At 31.2% G+C, this 23,607-nt stretch overlaps 1 protein-coding gene across 1 annotated transcript in view; it reads left to right on the top strand.

Moving 5' to 3' along the window:
• Positions 1 to 22,538, top strand: part of LOC128392813 (uncharacterized) — a 79,177-nt gene extending 56,639 nt beyond the window's left edge. Inside the window, exons 2-7 of the mRNA XM_053352889.1 lie at positions 12,273 to 12,428; positions 12,522 to 13,351; positions 13,745 to 14,331; positions 14,402 to 14,517; positions 17,986 to 18,845; positions 21,565 to 22,538. Coding sequence (XP_053208864.1) covers positions 12,273 to 12,428; positions 12,522 to 13,351; positions 13,745 to 14,331; positions 14,402 to 14,517; positions 17,986 to 18,845; positions 21,565 to 22,350 — 3,335 coding nt within the window. The 3' untranslated portion in view covers positions 22,351 to 22,538. The remainder of the gene's footprint in view (positions 1 to 12,272; positions 12,429 to 12,521; positions 13,352 to 13,744; positions 14,332 to 14,401; positions 14,518 to 17,985; positions 18,846 to 21,564) is intronic.
• Positions 22,539 to 23,607: the final 1,069 nt, after the last annotated feature.

The following is a 23,607-nucleotide window of genomic DNA, read 5'->3' as shown; positions in this document are numbered from 1 at the left end:
CAATCATCGATAATGAAGCTGCACCTGTGATTGTGAATGGTGATATTGATCATGCTATGGATTACCAACCAAGAAATCACCAAGACCCACAAAATGAGGTAAGCTCGTCTGATGACCCAGTTATTCCAGACATCCAACCCATTGAACCCGTTGAACCCGTTGCTGACCCTTTAGTTGAACAACCTTTGATTGTTGATGATGAGATGCGATCGGAAGAATCATCGAGTGAAAGTGATAGCGAATCAGTCTTTTTACCCAGCCTCTCTTCGTCCTCACCTTCGTCCTCGTCTTCGTCCTCATCTTCATCATCTTCGAGTGATTCTGAACCTGAAGACGAGCCTGATAACCGAAATGATCGATCACTCGAAAAAATATTGGAAACATTGGAAAATAGCCTTGTTGTTGTGAATGATGAGTTGCCTGTTTTCGATGATCGACCAATAGATACCCGAGAAGAGGCTACTAATCTTGTAATTCAGATGAGAGCTGCAATCAGTCAAAATGAAAGGAGAGCAATTTTATTTGGAGCTAAATTGGGCGAATATCTCAAGAGGCATCGAGCTTTATCGGATTGTTCGAGAATGCAATGGTTTGCTCAAATGAAAACTATGATTGGGTATGGTCATTCAGGATACAATTCCTAATCAATTTGGACAACCTAACTACATTGTATCCTAAAATACTTAGAGCAACAGTTCGAATGAAGTTTTTAAATCAGCACATGAAAACGATCAGGAAAATATCACAAAATGAAGATCTTGTTCGCTTCTGGAGCGAAAACTAATGTAATGTTCAATTTGTTTCGATTTAATCACAAAAACTTTAATTGTAATATGGTGGTGGTGAAAAATTTTTTTTTATAAATTTTATCAATAATCAATCAATAAATCAATCAAAAATTATCAAATTATTATTCTCCAATCAATTGCCTATCGATAGATATGTGGATGATTCGGTTCGATCGAAAATTCAAAATCGATGAATAATCAATAAAAATGTGCTATCTTGTGTGTTTTACTACTACTGTAACCAAAAGATCGTCTGCACCATATTCAAACCTAACTATTCTATTTGAGGACTTTTTCGATAAACATGATGTCAACCACATAGCTGATTCGTTAAAAGCCAATTCCTTTTTCCATATTTAGCAGTAATGTCGTTTAAGATTTGTCCATACGTAGATTTGCACAAATTGGCTAGTCCAATGTTTGTTTCCTTCATGGTAATTAATTGAGCGAAAATTTCAAAATTACGAGTTTAATACAGGGCATTTCACCAAGTTTCCAACAAGTTTTTCTCGAACAACTTTCTTGTTATTGAGTGTTGAGACCCCATACTTGAGTTACAGTAGTTTGGGCCATACTCAATTGTCATATCAAAGTATCAAGGTCATTCCGGTCATTCTGTTAGGATACGGTTTCAAGGTCATTTGGTGGTCACAATCGATTCAAATTTAAAAAAACAGCATGTGCCTAAATCAAAAAGGTTTTTTGACTCTCACGGTCTTTGTTGCAGAGATAAAGCGTTTTTGATGCGGAACCCTTTTTATTCAACTTTCATTAATCTGCTCGTAACAAAGACCGTGTCCTAACAGAATGACCGGAATGACCTTGATACTTTGATATGACAATTGAGTATGGCCCAAACTACTGTAACTCAAGTATGGGGTCTCAACACTCAATAACAAGAAAGTTGTTCGAGAAAAACTTGTTGGAAACTTGGTGAAATGCCCTGTATTGTTGATCTGCTTCAATTTGGAAAGGCTATGAAGAAATTTTCTCTATGATAATATTTCTAAATATTTTATCTTAAACTGATTCATAACATTACTTGTTCATGAATCTCTTTGATCAATTGATTTGGAATAAATATAATCTTTCTAGATCAGATTTTTTTAATTTTTTCGTTAAATCTGCTTTAGGTTCTACAAATATTTCTTGCAACATTATTTTTCAATGGGTAGTTCACCAACCGAAGTTAAAGTTATCCCTACTGCAGATGAGCAAACATTACCTCTCGTGGCCCAACGTTTATACTGTTCATTTCGATTTAATTAAGACAGATAATAAAAAGCAGACAGTAGCACAAGTTGAAGAATGGTGTATGTTAACTTTAAATGAAGATTACATTTTATATTAAATAATTTATTGTAATGATGATGACGAGTAAATTTCTCCTTTATTTTTAAATTCAAGCAATATGTTGGAATTAATAAATATTTTCATATTCATTTAAGAAGATGGCTGACAAAAAAATCACGGATCCAACTAAATCCATCTTGGATATTAATGATGATGAAGAACTAAGCAAATTAAATTGATGACTAAACTAGTTCATACAGGAATAGGTTTTAACCATCTGTTCAAACTTTATTCAATATTGAAATCTGACATTGAGCCTTCGAATCTTATCAAAGGAGATCATGGAGGTGCAGATGATGAATGGGCTGGTCTTCTCAAGATTCAATTGACGAGAGATCCGTTCATAGAAAATATCGAAATGGGAAAACAGTTACTGTAAAACTGAAAGTTCTCAACCTCCATCCAAATGATTTTACCATTCTAAAAACTGATCTGTTTAACACTATTTTTCTGATTTCTACACATTTGAATATGTTGAGAAATATTCGTATATGTAGTATTCGTAATATGTAGGGAAAGAAATTGCTACTTCCCGCACCAGCTTGTGTAAAAGAGAAACTCCAACAAAAGCTCAAGACTTACAAATGCCTTACTTAAAAATCGAATACTTCTTCACCCACTTTGATGCTGGTTGAAGCAATGACTCAATGATTGTGACTATGCTGCTCATCGTCTCTACCAAAAAATGGAAGCAGTTCATGGATTATTATAACAAAGCCAATCTTGTAGAGCCATTGGCCGAATTCCAATGTGGTAACGATGATTACAACATTTTATGTGCTGAATTCAAATGACTTTATGTTGATTGTTATAAAAATGTTAGTTCGATAATTCATTTCGGCTGGACTTCAACATTCCATTTCCCTCCCGCCAGCTAGCGGCCACACCCGTTTGGGGCAAAAATTATCATTTTGTCTGTGGATATTGTCAATCAAATGGAATGTTGAAGTCCAGCCGAAATGAATTATCGAATTTTGCTGCGCCGTATAAGTGTAGAGATGTTCAAGTGGTACTATCAAGCGATCTGTATATAATATGCTAAATATCATCATAACTCTGATAGAATGGGCAATATTTAGATAGAACCAGAAAGATAAAGAGCTGAATTTTACTGACTGAACAAGTGTTGTTCACTGGGTTCCTGTAAGTCTGCTACCGAAGAATGGTGAGCAGGTTAAATTCCCTGATCTTCAAGGCTGCAATGATAGCGTTAAAAATTTGCACATACATTACAAATACAGAATTGTCAGTCTAGTTACTTCTTACGGTATAAATGCCCGGAATATGTATGATTTAATAGGTTATTTTATTACAAAACTGCCTGAAAAAGTAAATGCAAATAGCTTTTTGAATGACCTTGAGATGACTTTGACATTATAGTGTGACCTTGACTTGATGTTCAACCAAATTTAGTAAGGTATATTATATACAAAAATCGAGAGGTAAAAGTCAGTAGTATGCATATACGGAAATTTAATTTTTACCCATAGAGCTCTATGGCAAAATCCAACCTCGAAGCCCTGTATCTCAAGAACTAGATCTTTCCGCTTATACATACTCACACATTATGTGTAGTTTGGCATGAGCTATATGTACAAAAAGTTTTCAGGTCTCTTAACGGGCGGACCTAATCCGAAGTCTTACTAAACATATGAATTGTACTTTAGGTTAAATGTTCCAATGTGTACACAAGATAAGCTACTATTGAGTGGAGTACCAATCATCTTCAAATTCACCAGAAGTACAACACATATCCTCTTATTTCTAACACAAATACTAATTATACTATCAAATTTGAATTGCACGCTCGAAAAAAAGACAATTGAATTTCAGTGATTATTTGGTTCAGAGTATACGAATGTCTTTGGCCCAAAGATAGTCATTGTCTAATTAGTAATTTGAGAGAGGAAGAAATTAGATTTTGTTATTTGGATATGAGGAGATAAAAAATGGTTCATAGAAACAATTACAACTTCATCCTTCAAATTTTTAGAAAAACTCAATTCATAGGTGAGTGTAAGTTAATCTTCCCGTTAATTAACTAAATTTAATTAAAGTTGATGAATTGGACCAGTTCTTGATTATCTTACTCTAATCATCATTTCTCTGGAAAATGAAAGCTCACACAGACAATTTATTTAATTGTCGCCAATTTCATCTGTAGAGAAAAATGAATATTAGTGGAAAAAAAACTTACTATTTGGAAAACTGAGCAGTAGGAACAGATTCAACTCCATGTTGCTATTATGTATCAGAAGAATGAGTTTGAACATGGGATTGGATTTTTTCTGTTTATATTCAAATGATGATGATTATCATCTGATAAAATTCAATTATCATTAAGCTTTACCATCGGAACAGATTGTTTAAAAGTTTAGGAAATTGCATCAACACTTGAAATTAAATTGCAATTTGTTTATGCAAATTTTTAGGAGGAAAAAATGCTTTCATGGTAAAGAAATGAGATGAAATTCATTTGCATACTATATGCTGTGAGAGTTCATGTTTCTCTCTCTTTTATAAAGAGCATATCAAATTGACCAGATTGCGAAAAAATTTTCAACAATCTCAATCGTTCATAATGACCATTCAAATTAACTTAATTTGCTCATGCAGAAAAAATCAACTCATCAGCTGATTAAACATTCATGGAGATAAAGTTGAATTGATAAGATTTTTTATCATTCTCTTCAGCTCTATTGATAATCAAGGTGCATAAAATGCAAACGGGTTCAGGGTGATGATGATCCGGAACATGGTACTTATTATGATGAAAAGATGCAGCAATAAAGAGATGAGGGTAGATGATGAAGAGGATGAGGCGAAAGACAGAGAGAAAGAGAAGATTAATATTACCTCCCTCTCTCTTTCATTCGCTATCTTCATTCAATTAAACTAAACTTCTTCCAAGTTTATATGTTGTTTCTCTCTGTCTCTCTCTCTCACACACACATTTTGCTCTGATCCTGATGTTAATCTGTTTCTTCTTGAGCACTCATAATGGGAAGTAGAACCTTGGAATTTCCTGTTGAAAAAAAGTACCACAGAATTAGGATAAAAGCTGAGCTTCTCTTTGCTCCATTGAATTGAGAAAAAAGTGCATAAGGTTAATAACATAAAAAAATTCTAAAAGTAAAAAGTGAACTCAGAAGGAAAATCAAGAGATAAGAGAAAGTCAAACATAATGAATTGACTTCTTGTAATTAATTTACGTTTCATTAAGAAAATCATTGAAAACTTTAATTGTCGCAATTATTTTCTAATTATAAAGTTACTTGATAAAATTAGATGCATAATCAACTTCAATTGTTTTTATTTATAGACAATCAATTGATTATCTAATGATAAGTTGATAAAATTTCTTATATCTCATCATTATTATACCAAGTTACAACTTGACTCTTACTGAGGAATCACCCTGGAGGATAATTCTCCTAAAAATATACTTTCGCTCGATTTAGCTGTTTATCATTGATACAATAATCTTCATGATGGTTCAAATACAAAATTTTCCACCCACAACTATTCAATCAATACCTCACATTTTGGTTATTTACTATTCCATGATAAGATTGTTACTTTCGAATTGATTTTGCTCCAAGTAGAAATGAGGGAACAAGTAAAAGCTGAGTGAGATTCTGTAGGTGGTGTATGGGGGTTATTAGAGTGTAGGATTGATCAAGAGGGTATCAACACACCAGAATCATCAATCATAGTTGAATTAACTCTTTAAAAAAGTAACTTTCGAAAGAGGGAAAACTACAATTCCAAGCATAACTTTTTTTCCATCATCATCAAAAGTATCTTGCTCATCTTCTTAGCTTTTTCTTGGTAATTCTTGAAGAATTCATGATACGAGATCAACTGGCTGATGAATTGAATTGAAACTCTGCTCACACAGGGAGGTAAAAGTTAACCTTCCCAGAGGATAAGAAATCTCAGTAAATATCACATCATTATGGAACAGAAAAGAAAGGAAAGAGAAAGAAAAAAAAATGTTCTGATGAAAATTCTGATATGATAGAAAGAAATTCATTCTTTTGATTTGATTGATGAGTTAATTAGCTTCCTTATTAGAGGATAATCATAGAATAGAAGAGAGATTGAAAGTAATGATTGAATCTCAAGGAATTCATGGTAATTCATCATCATTGACTGTCCATGAAAATTGATTATAATCAATCCATTGACGGAATATAATTATTTTAATTGTTGAATCGACTTGTAACTTGAATTCAATTTCTGTTGTTAAAATCAACTTTCTGGACACTTTGACATTATCATGATAAGATAAAATCATGATTTTATATTTTTCAATGGTTACTGACCATGTCAAGGGAAAGTAAACTCATCAAAATTAGTGTCCAGGGGACAAAATTTTTGAATTTGTGCTCGTATCATCAAGATGATTACTAGCAAATTTAGGTTCTTGTTAAGTTAATTTAAAAAAATTTTGATTGTTTGTACAGTTGATTGTCATGATGATGATTAGTTTAATGAGATGATCATTTGAGAGCCTTTGTTTTTGTTGAGTTAACTTTGGACAATTTGAATTTTAATTGGTAACTATGGTTACAAATAATGATATTCAGAATCATGATAATTAACAGACTCAAGTGGTGATAACAGTTATCAAAATTTACTTCAACCTCATCATTAAGTGTGAAAGGGTGTGGACATTGTCCACTCTCAAGAGATCATGGTTGTCGGTCATAGTGGTTACAAAATAAACGATTAGTAAATTGTTTACTTTAAAATTTAGAATTATTATCAATATTAGTTCAACTAATTACGAAAAATATTATGACAGTTAATTTAAGAAGAGATCAAACTTCTCATTTGCTTTAGAAACTTTTCCATCTCGAACTTGAAATTATTAGAACTTTTTTTCACTTCTCTCAAGAAAATTAAGTTAATTAATTACGATTCTATGATGATCATTAGTAAAGATCACTATTAATGGTTTATTCATTGTGGAAAATGATTAAATCAACTTACAGTAAAATTTAATCAATTAGTTTATTAGGCCATTGATTCAGTTGGAAAAATTTAATTATCAAATATCATTACTCTCTAACCTCAATCACAATAAAATAATATGGTTAATGATGATTGTTAATGATTTTGGTTAAATTGTTGAACACAAAAAGTTGGACATTGATTAATTAACTTTGGTTAACAACAATCAAAAAATCAATAGACAATTTGACAGAAAAGTCATATTTTTTCAATAAACAACAATTAACTTTTTGTTGTTTAATTGTTGTTATTATTGTTTATGAAATGATTTCATGATTAATTGTATTTTTATTATTTCAACAGAATGACAATCAGATTGTTAAAATGATTAATGTTCAATATTGATTCTGATAATTGTAGATACATCTGATCAGTCTGTCTCCTTAATCCAGTAATATAATTAATCTTAATCATGAATCAAATTCAGCTATTAATGTTTGTTTTTAAATGTGATGATCAAATCATTAGATTACCAACTCTGATCAAAATATTTAATTCTTAAGGAAATGAACTTGAAAAAAGATTAAGAGGAAAAAAAGTTTTACTCTCTGATTGAAAATGAACTTTTAGCCTTAAGGAATCAGATTAAATCTCATGTAAAGATTTCAGCTCCTGAGTTACTCACATTTGGACAGAATTTTTATTCATCTGAAGAGATGAATTTACTTTTCGAACTTTATAAACTGAATGTTAGAGTTAGAATATAAAAAAAAATCGAAAACCAGTAACCGAGTCTTCTTGTTATCATGTAGACTGAACCTTTCATACTTGTCTACTGATGATCTTGATAATGATGAAGATAAAGTTGTCCATGTTTCAGGAATGCTGTTCATGGTTATCTCATGGAACCATGGCAAAAATTTAGCAAAGAACTCGAGTTACTCAAAGAATTACAATCTCGCCCCCTCACTATCCCTGTCAAAAAATAAGAAGTTATTTCATATCTACAAACAAGGAATTCGTATGAGCATCATCATCATCTAAGATCATGTTTATTATCATGATGTTTCACTCCAAAGAAACTGAACATACATCCTAAATAAGTTCAGTGAAAAAAAAACTCATTACATGATACAAAGTTTTTTTCTCATTGTACTGAACCAAAATGAATCAAGAAAAAAAAGTTACCTAACAAATTTTTTCTTGTATCATGTTGGTGTTTTTTTCATCTACCATGTTAACAAATCTATTGTTGTGGTTGTGTATCCAGAATATTGTTTTTTTTTCATAAGCTATTAAACGAATCCACTGAACTCTCAACTGGAATTTCAAATATTAATGTAGTTATAAACTCTAAGTCGTATGGTCTTGTGGTCAGAATCCATCATTTCACCCTCTCTGAATCTAAATGCTAAATTTTCATGCTAATTTCAACTCTGAGCTTCTACACAATTGAGCTTTCATCTGGTAATTGCTAATTGCTTTTTGATTACTTGCTGATCGACCATCAGGAGACTGTAAATGTTTCGAGGTATTTTCAAAATTTACATGCAGTTTTCTTGAATTCTGACCTTCAGTTGATTTATCAAACAAAATGGGATTGGATGAGTTTCAAAATATTAGCTCATGAAAATTGAAACTTGACTGTTTTTATTCATCATCCTGTAACATTTGTATTCAATTGCATGATCATGGGAGGGAAATTGTCAATATCGGAAATCAAATCTTTATCATTTTATTAGATATGTTTACTGAATAACGATAACAATTGAAATGAGAGAATTTTTATGAAATTTGAATTTTCTCAATTCTTGTAAATGTTTTGATTCCCAATGGTGATATCATGGAATCACTGAAAAAGTTTTCTATGAATTTTTGTTGGTTCCTATCTAAAAGAATTGTGATAATCATTTCAAATTGAATTCTATCGTCACCATCATGGTGATCTCTAGATCGATAGTGATCTTAATCATGATAATCATGGGAAATTTTCTGATTCAATTGAGAAAAAGATTTTAACTCATAACTATTGACCTTAATGTATAGTCAGCTTAGTCTTTCAAATTGTGTTGATGAAATTTATTCAGATTTCAGGATATTAATGAGCTGAGGTTACTAATAAAATGCTCAGAATTGAGTTTCAAAAAGCTGTCAAAATGAAAAAGACAAGAAAAAGGAAATCGTTCAACATGAACATTCATGAGAAAAATCAGTCCAATGGAATATGAAAAATGTTCAAATTGAATTGTTTGGCTGTTGATCGAATCAAATCATGGGAATCCAAATGTAACGATAAGTTTATCTGAAAGTTACACACAAGAACTTTTCTTGAAATATCAAAAATCTTGTAAGGAGACATTGGAAAAGCTCAAACATCAGAAGCAACTAAGTGACATGTTATCATGTCTAAATATCATGAGAATTGAAGTTTAAGAAGAAATTGAATAATTTGAAAGAAAGAGATGAATAGAAATTGGTTTAGATTGTTCAGAATTAGAGAAATAGAAACAAAAACAAGATATTATTCATCTTCATCAAATATCAGCATCATGAAAGTTTATCCTTCTTTTCACACTTAAATATTTAAATCTCATAGTGATAATTTCCCCTTTATCGTGAAGGAAAATGTATTAATAATAATAATTTTCTAGAATTGAGTTGATCTAAATATCAAGCAATCCCATGGGAGGCTTTTGTCGTTGTTTATTTGTTTGGTTCTGTCTCATTTTCACAATGAAAAACGGAAGCGGAAATAATGAAATGAAACAAGATGAATGAAACATTGTTTCCGTTAAATCATCATGAAAATAAGTGAAAAGTTTCATTGAACTTATCCTGTTAACAGAAATCATAACCATCTCTTTATTTAGAACAATTTTTCGTCATTAATCAGCAACACAATGAATTCAATAAACAAGAATTTGATTGCTTGTCACAATTTGTCAGAACTCTTCTGACAATCATCTTTTATTGATATAAAATCAGTCCATTCTGATATTAGCAGAGACTTCGGTATCATGATACTAGAACCATAGAAGTGGACTGACAATAAGTAATTAATTGCATCGAGAACTTTTTCCAATCGAATCTTCATCCAGCCCAATAACTTCACCTCCATTTCTTGTTGATTGGAATCTCTAAAAGTTATATAATTATGGACTTACCAAGCACAATTTTGATTGAAACTATTCCATCATGAACTTGATTAGAAGCATGAAACTCTGATTATCATCATAACAGTTTCTACTGCTGAATACTACGTTGAAAGTATCATATAATCACAGATTTGAACATATTGTGATAATCTACTTGCAGATATATAAAAAAGCATCTCCCATGGGTTTCAATAAATTTATGATACTTTAAGTTCAGAAAATAAATCAGAATCTAGAGAAAAAAATCCTTCATCCTTTTCCATGAACTTTCAACTAAAAGGTATTATTATATATTAATTATCATATTGTAATCACGATAATGATATCATATTAATCATAGTATCATGATAAGAATCACCTCCAGGGAATGATTCATTATCTGATTCCAAATTAAGGATATGAGGAGAAAAAAGTTCTCAACTTTTTTTAGCTCATCAACTGTGACTTTTTTTTTCTACTTGTAACATTATTTTAATCTTCATTTCTCTCATCATCAGAATTGATAATCAAGATAATCAGTTAGCTGTTTATCAAGTTGATTTCTGGAAAAAAAGTGAATCAAAGAGGAGAAATATATGAAATTCTGATCAAAAAGAAGGTAGTAGAAAAAAGATCTGATAATTTGTTTTCCTCATTAAATTTAATCAATTGCATCATTACTTTCATTCAATCAAACAAATCATAGGCTTAGCTCATGAGATATTATCATGAATATCATCATGAGAAATCATCATCATCAGTTTACCATGTTTACTTTTTGGAAAGTTCATTTCAACCGATGAAAATAATGGAAAATCTTTTCAGATTGTGAATAATTTCATGAGATAATTCAAATTCTGTTGAAGTAAAGAGAAAAATGTTTCCGAAATTTTTTTTCTCTAACAATATATTTTCAGGTCTTTCTCTAATGATAAATCCCAATTCAATTACAAAAGAATCAGTTTTGTTTTTCTTTCTGTTTATCAATGAGAAATTTTTTTCCATGATAAAAAATACTTTTCCATCTTGATGGAATATGATAATTTATGGTTTGGTTTTCATACTTCAATCTTATATTAACAATATTCTTAACTATCAAAAGGAATACTTCATATCAAGACTGTTATCGATATCTTGTTCCTTTGAGTTAAACTTGAATCTTATGAGTAAATGTTTTTGATATCGAGAGAGTGTCAATTTCATCTCAATCTATACAATTGATTTAGATGAAAAAAACTTATTCCTTTTCTGTAAACGGGTCACAACAGTGCAAGACAAATGCTCCATCTCAATAATCCATAACGATCTTAACATAAGCCATGAAACTAAGCATAATTTTCCAGCTCAGCGTATCAACCAACGCACTCAAATCCAATATTTAGCTCACCTCTCACATTGTATTCTAAGAAAGGCTAATTTGAAGAGCGCGGGGAATTAATTAAATAATTTCTTTTCAATCTTTTCCATATTGATTAGGTTATCTAACCTTAAAGATGATAAGGATGAAGATGAAGGTAGAGATAATTTCCTTTAATCAAATCGGTTTGAGAAAAGTTGAATCCAACACCCTTGATGTGCTCTCATTGTTAAATTGTCTTCAATAAGATCGGTTGGTTAATCCGTTGTATTTATCGTTAAATCCTTCTGATTGTTTGTCTAAATCATCATTCAGTTTCTGAGTAATTAAACTTAAGTAATTTCTGTTCACCTAAAATTTGGGTTAATTAATTCATTTTCCAACGTGAACATAACGAAACATGCTTTATGAAACTCTTATTTATTTGTTTGCTTATTGATTGTCTGAGGTTATTGAGTGAATGAACTGATTATTCAATTTCCTCGATTATAATCCCGTTCAATTTAAATTAATCAGTAGCCATGAAATTCAATTATCTTATGACAGTGATAGTAGTCATGTAATAAATTAATCTCTGGATATAAGACTTTAAAAGCTCAGTTGAAATTATTGATTGGTTATTGGTATTTGGATGCTGGATATTGAACTTATTTTGATGAAATTTTCATTGTTTCTTTTCAGATGGACCATCCAATATAAACTCCAAGTTGCCTGTTCTCGTCTTCATTCATGGTGAATCTTATGACTGGGGTGCTGGGAATCTTTATGATGGATCGATATTATCAAGCTTTGGTAATGTTATCGTGGTCACTCTTAATTATCGACTCGGAGTTTTCGGTGAGAATTTTATCTTTTTTTCAATTTGACAGAAAATTTAGACAACGATTTTTTCTTGATTCTCATTTTTTTTTCTCTTTCTTAAATTCTTAGGATTCCTTCCTGCTATTCAGGAGGGAACACTTCGAGGTAACTATGGCCTCATGGATCAAATTGCTGCCTTACACTGGATTCAGGAAAATATTATTGAATTCGGTGGGAATCCAGTTAACATAACCCTCATGGGCCATGGTCATGGGGCGGCTTGTGTTAATCTTTTAATGACCTCACCAATGGCCTCAAATTTGTTTAATAGAGTGATTCTAATGAGTGGATCAGCTTTGGCTCCTTGGGCGATTGCCACAGATTCAGATGTTTACTCTCGACATTTGGGTAAACTGTTGGACTGTCCAAACAGCGATAATACAATTATGGTCAACTGTTTAAGATCAAAAACCGCTCAAGAAATTTTACGAGTTGACCTTAAGGTACCACAACATTTATCTGCTTTTGGTCCAATAATCGATGGAACTGTTATCCTTTCACCACCGAAAGATTTTGTCATCAAATCAAATGACTATTATTCTGCCGCTGCCTCATCATCATCATCATCATCATATTCAAATTCTTACTCATCAATGTATCATTTAAGCTTAAGCTCAACATTATCCGCCTCAGATTCTTATTCACTGCCACTTACAGCACCTTTATCATCAGCAGCCTTACCTGGTTCCATCTCCGGTTCATCTTCTTCCTCTTCCACCTTCATGGATTCACCGGGCTACAGTTCACCTTCAACCACATATGACCTACTTTTCGGTATAACTCGAGTTGAAGCTCCTTATTTATTCACAGCTCACGAGGAAAGACACGGTGTAGACATGAGGAGAAGGGACCGAATTCTCAGAACTCTAGTTCGTAACCTTTTTGATTTCCATCAGCAGGTAAGTTTTCAAAAAATAAATTACGAATAAACAAAAATAACCCAACAGTTACCTACTCTCTTGTTAACCTTTTGTCACCATGAGATCTTTATTGGATAAAAAAAGTTCATTTATTGATTTGGCAACAACTTCCGGATAGTAAATGAAAAGGAAGTCGAAAGATAGAGAGAAAAAAAGTCCCAGAACAGTCTTATCAATTCTATCTCATTGAACTTTTCCGCTAACAATTTTTTTTCTCTTCTCTTCCATTTCCGCCTCTTCTCTAACCAATTTGTTACCTTTCTTTTCTTATTTACTCTCTCATTTTCTCTATTTGCATCCTTACGATATTTCTCACTCTACTTGCTTGACCTCTTTCAATCTATTTAATGGGTTTACCATTATGGGATAAAGGTCATACTTCTGACATTGATCAACGAATACACTGACTGGAGTCGTCCAGTTGAACATCCGATTAACCTTTTCGATTCATTAGTGGACATTTTGGGAGATGCTCTTGTAGTTTCACCTTTGATACAAACTGGTGACACTAATGCTCGATACGCGATGTCAACTTATACCTCTAGCGCTCAAGGGTCAACAATGGGCACATCGTCTACTTCTTCAACACGCCGACATCACCATTCTAGTTCATCTTCACCGATTGGTACTTCGTCCACATTATCATCTTCCTCGTCTTCATCATCCTCGTCACTTGGTTCGTCTTCGGGATCGACTACAAATGGTAATCGTTTATCGGGTGACTACAATTCTGGACCTCGAACTTTTTTTTACCTTTTTTCCCATCAAAGTGAAAACTCTGGATTCTCACCTCGCCTTGGTTGTCAACATGGTGAAGAGCTGGCCTACATTTTCGGTGCTCCACTGGCCAATAATTTACTTGGACAATCGCTTAGCGTTTTCCATACTAATTATACTCGACAAGAGTCCACTCTTGCCGAAGCCGTTATGACATATTGGACAAATTTCGTTAAATTCGGGTAAGCAAAAAAAAACATTTTAACCACTTTAGGAAACTAAATTTGACCAATTTCCTTTGCTACCAAATAGTGACCCAAATATTTGGCCTAACGAACTAGATTCACATGGTGATCGAGCCAAAGGCCGCTTTGAAAACGTATTCTGGCCTCAATATGATACAATAACGCGAAAATATCTAATGATTGGTATGATTATTTATTCAACTTAAACAACCATAATTATCCTAAAGATTAAGATTAATGAACTGTCCATGTTGATAATTCAACTCATCATATCATCCATCTTATTTTGAAACTCATTTTCCATTCATATTTTCATGATAATCGTTATGATCATTAATGATTCATTGATCCATAAATTGAGAGCAATGAACAACAAAAAATAATATTGAACCAAAGTTAAGGTTAATTCAGTTATCACATGATAACATTTAATCAGAATCAGGAAAATCAATGAATAAGATAATCGTTCATCTTTAACTAAATAAGATTAGTATTAAGAAAAAGTCGAAAGAGAGAGAAAAAAAAGTTCTAATCTAATAAATTTTAAAATTCGATGGAAACTTTCATTTCTCTCTTTCGCATTTTCTTTCGATAAGTTTTCTAATGGTTCCAATTGGAAACAAAAGTTCATTTGATTGATGGATTTTCAATTCATAATAAAATTTTGTATTCTTTTGTTATTCAAATAATAATAATAATCGTTGTCATCATCATCATCATCATCAGGGATAAAGAGATAATCTCAATATAGCAATTAGTTAATGGAGATCATAATAATCAACTGATACAGTACAAAATGAGAGCAATAATTTAAATCATCTTGATGAATTGTTAGTTATTATTTCCATGGAAATAATAATAATGAGGAAAGAAGAGAAAAGTTCCTGATAAGTTATTATTAGAACTTAATCCTGATGAAGGATTAATGAAAATTAATCCCATCTAATCTGGTCAACTTATAGTGACACAAATCACATTGGAATTATGATTAGTTGCATGTAATATATTAATAAACCTTAATCTCATCATGATGATGATGATAATTAAATATCAACATTGTTACATCTTGACAGAGATTATGAATAGAAATGAACGAAAAGTTCTGACATTCTAGTCAACTGAATTCATTGTTATCTCCAGAAAATCATGATCATCAGAATATTCATCAGAAAATTTAATTTACTTTTCAAAGTTAAAAGTAACGGCTCTGATTCATTCAAGATTCATTGATTTATTAAGGGAAAAATTTAATTTGGATCATCATCAACACTGAATTATAATTTGATTCCAATGCTTCATGATGATTGGGTGATTTTGAATGTAATTTAGTTAAACTTTTCACTATTATCACTATTTAATCAACTAACTACTAAGATTTAAAGATAATGAGTTCAGCTTGATGATGTTTAAATATCAACATGGTCAATATGTTCATCTCATGGTGATTTCCAGTTGAAGCTCATAAATTATCTGTTATTTGATGTTTTCATCCTAAATGTCAACTAATAATGATTATCATCATGATAATAATGGTTGATTCTCAACACTGAAATTGTAAGTTAAGTGAAATATTTTCTGCCTTCCATGATAACTGAATCAAAATGCACCAGATAATAAATATAAGATCCTAAAAAGATATCAGATTAAATCAGATTAGATTAAAGTCTATTTTGTCTCTCTATCAAATTGTAGTGTTAGTAGTTGGTTAATAGTTCTAAACTTTTTTTCCTTCTTCCAACTTTTACTCCCATGAATGAGAATCCGAAAAGCATGGAAAAAGAATGTTAAAAACTTAACTAAATCAGTAAATCAGATTAAAGGTCAAACCTCACAGAATCAGAATCTTATTTTACACAGAATCTTTTGTCATCCTCAACCTGATCATTCTCATCCTCATCATTTCATAGAATCTTTTTATTCTCTTCTTGTACCAATGGATATTATCATTTTCTTTACTTGAAAAGTAAGGAAAAAGAAACCTCATGGAATTTTGATGATTTTCATTAAAGAAAATGTAAAAAAATTAAAGTTCAATATCATCATAAAGTAGTTTGATGTTCCCCTGTTGTTGTTGACCTTCATAAGAGTTAATTGATGCCATTAAATTAACTCTATTATTAGTGACTTTGTGTGTTATTCTGGTTGATTATTATCATCACCATGATGTTCATGATGATGATGATGTTAGTGGGAAAAAACCAAGAGATACTAGAGAGAAAGAGTAGATTAGAACATTTTTTGTTGTTCGAAAGCAAAAAAAAAGAGCTGAAAAAGCCCTCGAACTTACAAGAAAGCAACTCAGCATTTACTCTTCATGTAATAATATAAAAGTGTATGTAAGTGATAATTTGATATAACTTCATCATCATCATTAACAGAAACAACAACAACAACACCAACAGCATCATTAGCATTATCATGGACCATACGACAATGATAATGATCACAATCAATATCAAGCATATAATTTAAATCAATAGAGAAAAAAACATCTCAAACTGATCCTCCCACTATTTGAATCTGAGGAAGTGTAAGTTATCATCATAGTCTTTATCATGCAGTATTGATAATATACTTTGATAGGAAGTGATGAGTAGAAAGTGAAAGAGAATGGGAAGAAGTTCCAATTCTATGAATATATTCAATTTTCAGGGTGAAAATATTGTAACATTAGCACTTTTTATGAGTTTTTTTTATCTCTCTCTCTCTCTCTTTCCTTCCTGGTTCTTTCCCTCTCACCATGATAATAATAACGATAATTATTATTACATGAATATCATGAGGAGGTGATGGGAGGAGTAGGGGGTGGTTGGTGGTTCTGTTGATTCTGTTGATTTTAATGTGAAACTTTCAGGAAAACAATTATATTATTTTGGGAACTTGTTTCATTTGTCCCTTACCAAGTTCCCCCTGCTGTTGAAAATAATTTCCAACCATTTATTTTCATCATCAATCATTATATTACTTGATGATTATCATATTCATCATTATGATGATGTGAAATATTATATTAATTGTATGATGGTGAAAGTCATCACTTGAAATGTAATTTAATCTAATAATCTGATGTATTTAAACCTCATGTCAAATTACTGAATATTATTACATAGAATAGAGAGGGAAAAGAAAGATGCAAATTCTGTTTATCATGAAATTCTTGAAATTTTATTCACTTTGGACTGAACATTTATTCAATGGAAGGTGGATAAAAGTGGGTGGTAAAAGGGTAAAGTGGATTGATGAACAAGATAAACACATCATGTTATTCATCTGATGATAATTTAATCTCTCAAGTTTAATGATAAATTAATCACTTTGAAAGATTTTCCAACCATTTAAATGAGTGAAAGCAATTTAAATTAAATCAACAATCAGTGACATCGTTATTATCAATTTAATCAACTTGACTTTTATTTATATTACACAAAAAGATAAATTATTTAACAATCAATTAGATTCACATGGTAATAAATCATAGGAAAAAAACAAAGAGCTAAGATTATGAACAAGAGCTCATGAGTTGATGGAATAGCCTGAGTTTTGAACAATATTGAACATTGAACTTTTCGATACATGTATATGTGTGTGTATTAATATGTTTATCTATTATCATTATTGTTTTCTTTTCCAATGATTATCCTGAATTCTTAGGGATGAAACCAAAAGTTCGTGATCATTATCATTCCCATCGTTTGTCCTATTGGCTTCATTTGGTTCCTCGACTTCAGGAATCATCATTTAACGAGGAGCCACTTTACTATTATAAACATCATTTACTTCCTGATCATGAAAGTTCAGATTCATATGATGGTATAGTCCGTCAGATATCCTTACGATTCCATCCATCATCATCATCATCATCAAAAGTTGACCTTAATGGTTATCATAAAGCCAACAGTTCAGGAACACCAACAGGTCTTAATACAAAGTTAACAACAGCAAATAAATTAAATGCAAATGAATCAATTAAATCACAACGAGGAAATTTAACAAAATCAATTACAGGTAAAAGTAGTAGCTCATCGGTGGGTGGGCAGCCTGATGATTATTCAGATGATGATAAGTTATCCTCGTCATCTTATAATAATAAAACTCTGGCAACACCAATAATTATGGAGCAAAGTAATTATTCAACGGCTTTAAGTGTTACTATTGCAATTGGTTGTTCCCTGTTAATTTTGAACATGTTGATATTTGCTGGAGTTTATTATCAATTGGATAAGGCAAAAACAAACCGATCAAAATCATCCTCATCAACGGGAGCTGTAACATTATCATCATCAACACCATGTTCACATTTAGATCATCATCTTCACCACCATCAACAACAACAACAACAACAACAACAACACCAACATCAAGTTAATAATGATCATCATGTAAATAACTCAACTCTTGTTGTTGATTCCAATATAAATCCAATCCTTATTCATCATCATCATCTTCAACAGCAACAACAACAACAACAACACCTTAGGTCAACATCTGATTATCATAATAAATATGAAGATGTAAGTTGATTCAATTTCAATTCTAATTCAATGATAACTATCATGATAATTATTTATATCTGTTTACACCTTGAGGGTAAACTATTGTTGAAAAATTAGGAGGAAATTTCAATGAAAAAAATCACTGTTATTACTTTTAATACTCAATAGTTAACTGGTAATTATTGTCTTGATGAAAATTTTCAATTCTATTTTAATTGTTAGTCTAATTAAATTTGAAAATCAACAGTGAAGCAAAATGTTGACTTATTTTGGTGAAAATAATGATTCAGTTTGAGGAGATAAATTAATTTCTCTATGATCCACCAAGCAAAAAGCTCAGTTTTGAGTTAATATTTTTTTTTCTCTCTCACTTAACTGACCTCAGGCTATCAGAATTTATTTTCATTAGAAATTAATATATAAATTTCAACCTGGGAATCATCATGAAATGAATAACATGTTAATCTGAAATTATACTTTCCAAATAAATGAGTTTTTATTATTGTGCTAGAATTTTTTTTCACAAATTAATCAGCTAATAACTCAATTAGTTTGCTAATCCAAACAAATAGAGTAAAAAAAGTTAAGTTAATTGTTATCAATGATGGTAATTGTTAATAGAGAAACATAAAGATGATCCCATCTGGGAGTGGACAAGATGAAGGGATAACTGACCATGAAGATGACCATGATAGAGTTGATGAGAGATGAGATAAATTCTGAATCTTTGTTCAAACAGATGAAAAAAGATACTGTCAAAAGCAGAGAGAGAGAGAGAGAGAGAGAGAGAGAGAGAGAGAGAGAGAGAGAGAGAGAGAGTAATATGGGAGACCCTGAATTGGAATCATTGAGTTCAGTTAGAACTTAATTTTTTTCCCTTTTCTGAAACAGATAAAAAAGATTCAATATCTTAGATATTTACTACTAGTAACATGTAGCATCTTCATGATGATGATGATGGTGATGATAATGAAGATGAAGATTTACTAACGAAGACTAAGTGTCTTATTATAACTGTCGACAGGTCATTCCAAGTGAATAGCTGTTAATATCTGTCATCAGGATAAAGTTTTATTTTCTTTTATTTCTCTTTAGTTCCATGGTGAATGATGATGTTCACCATGGATAATGATGATCAGAATGATGAAAATGAGTGAATCAAGATTTTAACAAGACTTTTATCTTGATGATTCTGGTTGTTTGTTAGAGTTCATCTTGATTCTGTATCTTGTTACTTGTTAACAAAGATTTTTTTGTCTTCATTTAACTGATTTCTTAAATCATCATCACCATCATCCATAGAGAATCATCATCATCATTATCATCATCTTCGTTCTGCTTTTTATCTTCATGCTCATCATGTTTTCCTCACAAGCATTTTGATATGAGAGAATCAATTTCAATAAGAAAAAGAAGATGAAGAAAAGCTCACAGACAGAAGTTTTTTTTATCTCGATTTTCAATCTAAAGAAGAGGAAGAAAAAGTTCAGCATAAAATTCAGTTAGAATTCACAATCTCTCAGAATATATAAGAGAAAATTTCCCATATTCTTTTTTCTCTCAATTTTGCTCTTAGTTAAATAGGTGATTTTCTTCATCGATTTTATCACTTTTCTCTCACAACCATTTATTCACTCAGTTGATTGATCCATATCATCTTCATCTCCATCTCTCTCTCACTCACTCTTTTCTCTTCATCACCATCATAATCATGTTAAATTCAACACAAAAGATTAAGAAGATTTAGAATGTACGAAGATAGAGAGACAGAGAGAGAAATAAATAAATCGAATAGAAGTAGAAATATATAAATCGTTTCTTGTTCCTTTTTCTTTTCTTTAATTTGAAACATTCAATTCCAAATGAAGATTTCAGGGTTGATTCAAGAGAAAGAAGACAAAGATGATGAACTTAAATTTTCATCATGTATTCAGTTGATTGTTGAATTTGAGCACATGGATTTTGAATTACAACATTATTTATTTCACTTCGAACAAAGTTTCAATTTGATAAGAGAAAAATTTCCAACAAAAAGCGATATTTCCTCTTTCATCTTCTTCTCATCATGATCATCATTCCCTAGCATCCATATACTCACTTTCTATCTGTATTCTCACATTACCTCTGCCACTTATTCAGAATCTAAATTGATTAAAACTCTCTCTCTCTCTCTCTCTCTCTCTCTCTCTCTCTCTCTCATTGTTTATCTTCCCTTCATCATGAGAATCTTAATCTTATTCAGTTTCTCATTGAACTTTTTTTAATCTAACCAAATGGTAAATTTGAGTAACTCCCATTCATTTTATTTCCAATCCTGAAATCTGATTATCTCATCATGTTGACAGTTGAAATGTTATAATAAATATAAACACATTTCCCCTTGTGAACCATTGGAATAATCAAATTGAATTAATCAGATAGAAAACTAAACTAATACAAAATGAAACAACAACAATCCCCTTTGTTTCAGTTGATTAGTTTACATTTTATCCTGTGAATATTAATTCAATTCTTTGGATTGAATTAAATTTAATTCTGATTCATTGAACTTTTTTCTGTTATCAAATCATGAATTATGATTAGTCGAACTCTCTCTCTCTCTCTCTCTCTCTCTCTCTGAATAAATAATCTATCGAGAGTAATTGATGAATAGTAACATTTTTCTTCATCTCATTTGATTGGTGAACTTTTTTACACTTAATTGCTTGATTTTAATATAATTCTTCTTAAATTTCAGAGCTTGACTAAAGATGATATTCCCTCGATGACCAGAAGCTCCTACATAATACAAGATTGTAATGATACAAAGACAGCCGATGATCTTGACCTGACTCGGACAGCTCCAGGAAACACTGGATTGGCCCTTGAAGATGACGATGAATTATTAATCGATGATATTGATAAACAATTACAACACCATCACCATCAACAACAGCAGCAGCAACAACAACAACAACAACAACAACAAGATCCACTCCAAGATCATCAGAGATCCTATCAAACCCACTATCTGACCAATGTAGCGCTAAGAGATTCAATTACTGACCTAAATAGACTCAAAAGTGATTGTGCCAAAGTTTTGATAACCAATTACACCCCACCCAGGGATCCAGTGGGCAGTGGAGGAGGAGGGACACTTCGCCGAAGCCCAAAATCGGCTCTAAAAAAGACTTCAATTGAAGAACCAGTAATGTCCGTTTTTCATTACAGTCCAGGTCATTCAATAACAACAACCGGCGGATGTCAGTCAGCGACATGTTGTGGCTCTAGTATGGAATGTCCAGTTACATCGTTACCCGGTTATGTGACCTTAGGTAGATCACATCATCACCAGAATACCTTATCAACCCAACAACAACAACAACAACAACAACACCTACCATCTAATTACCATCCAACTAATCAATCATCCCAACAACAACAACATCAAATTGTTTATAATCACCGAGCCTTAACACCATCAGAAATACTGACCAAAGGATCAAATTTAATAGGTCGATGTGAAGAGGAAACAACAGCTTAATCTAATTATTAATGTACTTTAATTGTAAAGAAGAAACAAATTTTAAACAATTAACCTAAATTTTTAAATACTGATCAACATGTTATAATAGTTAACAGCAATCAACACAATCATATTTAAGCTTTCAACCTTTTATTAATTGTTATATAAATTTAATATTATGAAAAATAAATAAATGAGTTAATACAAAAAAAATCCTTCAAGTTTGAGGTTCATTGATAAATTGTAATTGATTCTAATTGATCAATCAATTATAATGGTTATATAATATTATTAGAGTCATCATCTCATGAAACATGATACATTCAAAGTTACTATTGGCAATCAACTAATTCCTTGGAGTAAAATAATCAATCCGGAAGTTAAATCAACTGAAACCTAATGGTGTTCATATTAATTCAATAGGAAATTTGACCAGACAATTTGCTTACCAACGGAAATTATCAATCATCAGATTTTCTGGCATCATAATGGTATAATAATCACAATAGCTAATCAACAGTCACCATATACGATGATTAGAAAACACAACTGTTATTAAATATTATCAATTTCCAGTTCGAAGTGATAATCAGTCACCTAATCTAAAAGTCCTAGAACTTGACACTCAACCCAAATAGAGGCTTTTTTCTGGATTATAATACAGAATAAAATTACAAATAAGCTCAATATCATTGGAGCACATGATCTTTATGATTTTAGAAAAAAAACTTCGTGTTTTAGTTTCATGATAAGTTAAATAATGAACTCGATTCAGTTGACTAGTTGAACCAGAAAATTTTTCGATCTAGTGTGATTCTCATTCAATAGATGGCGACACCAAACAGAAAAAACCTCGAAATTATCAATTGATTTGTAAAAGTTTGGTTTGTTTTTAATCAACAAACAATTTGTTTCTGTCACAGAACTTGTGTAACTTATTGATTTGTATCTGATGGTAAATCAATAAACTAAATTAAAGATAGAAAGTTAATTAACTGGTAATCTAATAGTTGATATTAAACTCAATCTGTTTCAGTATTTAATTCCGATAACGATCTGAAATTTTCCTTCCAGTTAATAGAAACTCACCTTCATGATAATCAAATGATAAAATGAGAATATGGATTCATCAATATCATTGAATCAATCGTGAAAACTGTTTGACAGATAATTTGTCAAACTTTGAATCAGTTTGTATTATGGAAGCGAAAACGATTCTGTAAGTTGATAAACCGTTACAATTGGAACAGAAATCACTTAACATGATCATTATCA

This window comes from Panonychus citri, unplaced genomic scaffold (genome assembly GCF_014898815.1).
Source record: "Panonychus citri isolate SS breed McGregor unplaced genomic scaffold, ASM1489881v1 Contig00137, whole genome shotgun sequence".
NCBI lineage: Eukaryota > Metazoa > Arthropoda > Arachnida > Trombidiformes > Tetranychidae > Panonychus > Panonychus citri.
The sequence above is the reverse complement of the archived record's forward strand: the minus strand, read 5'-3'. Positions and strand labels throughout refer to the sequence as shown.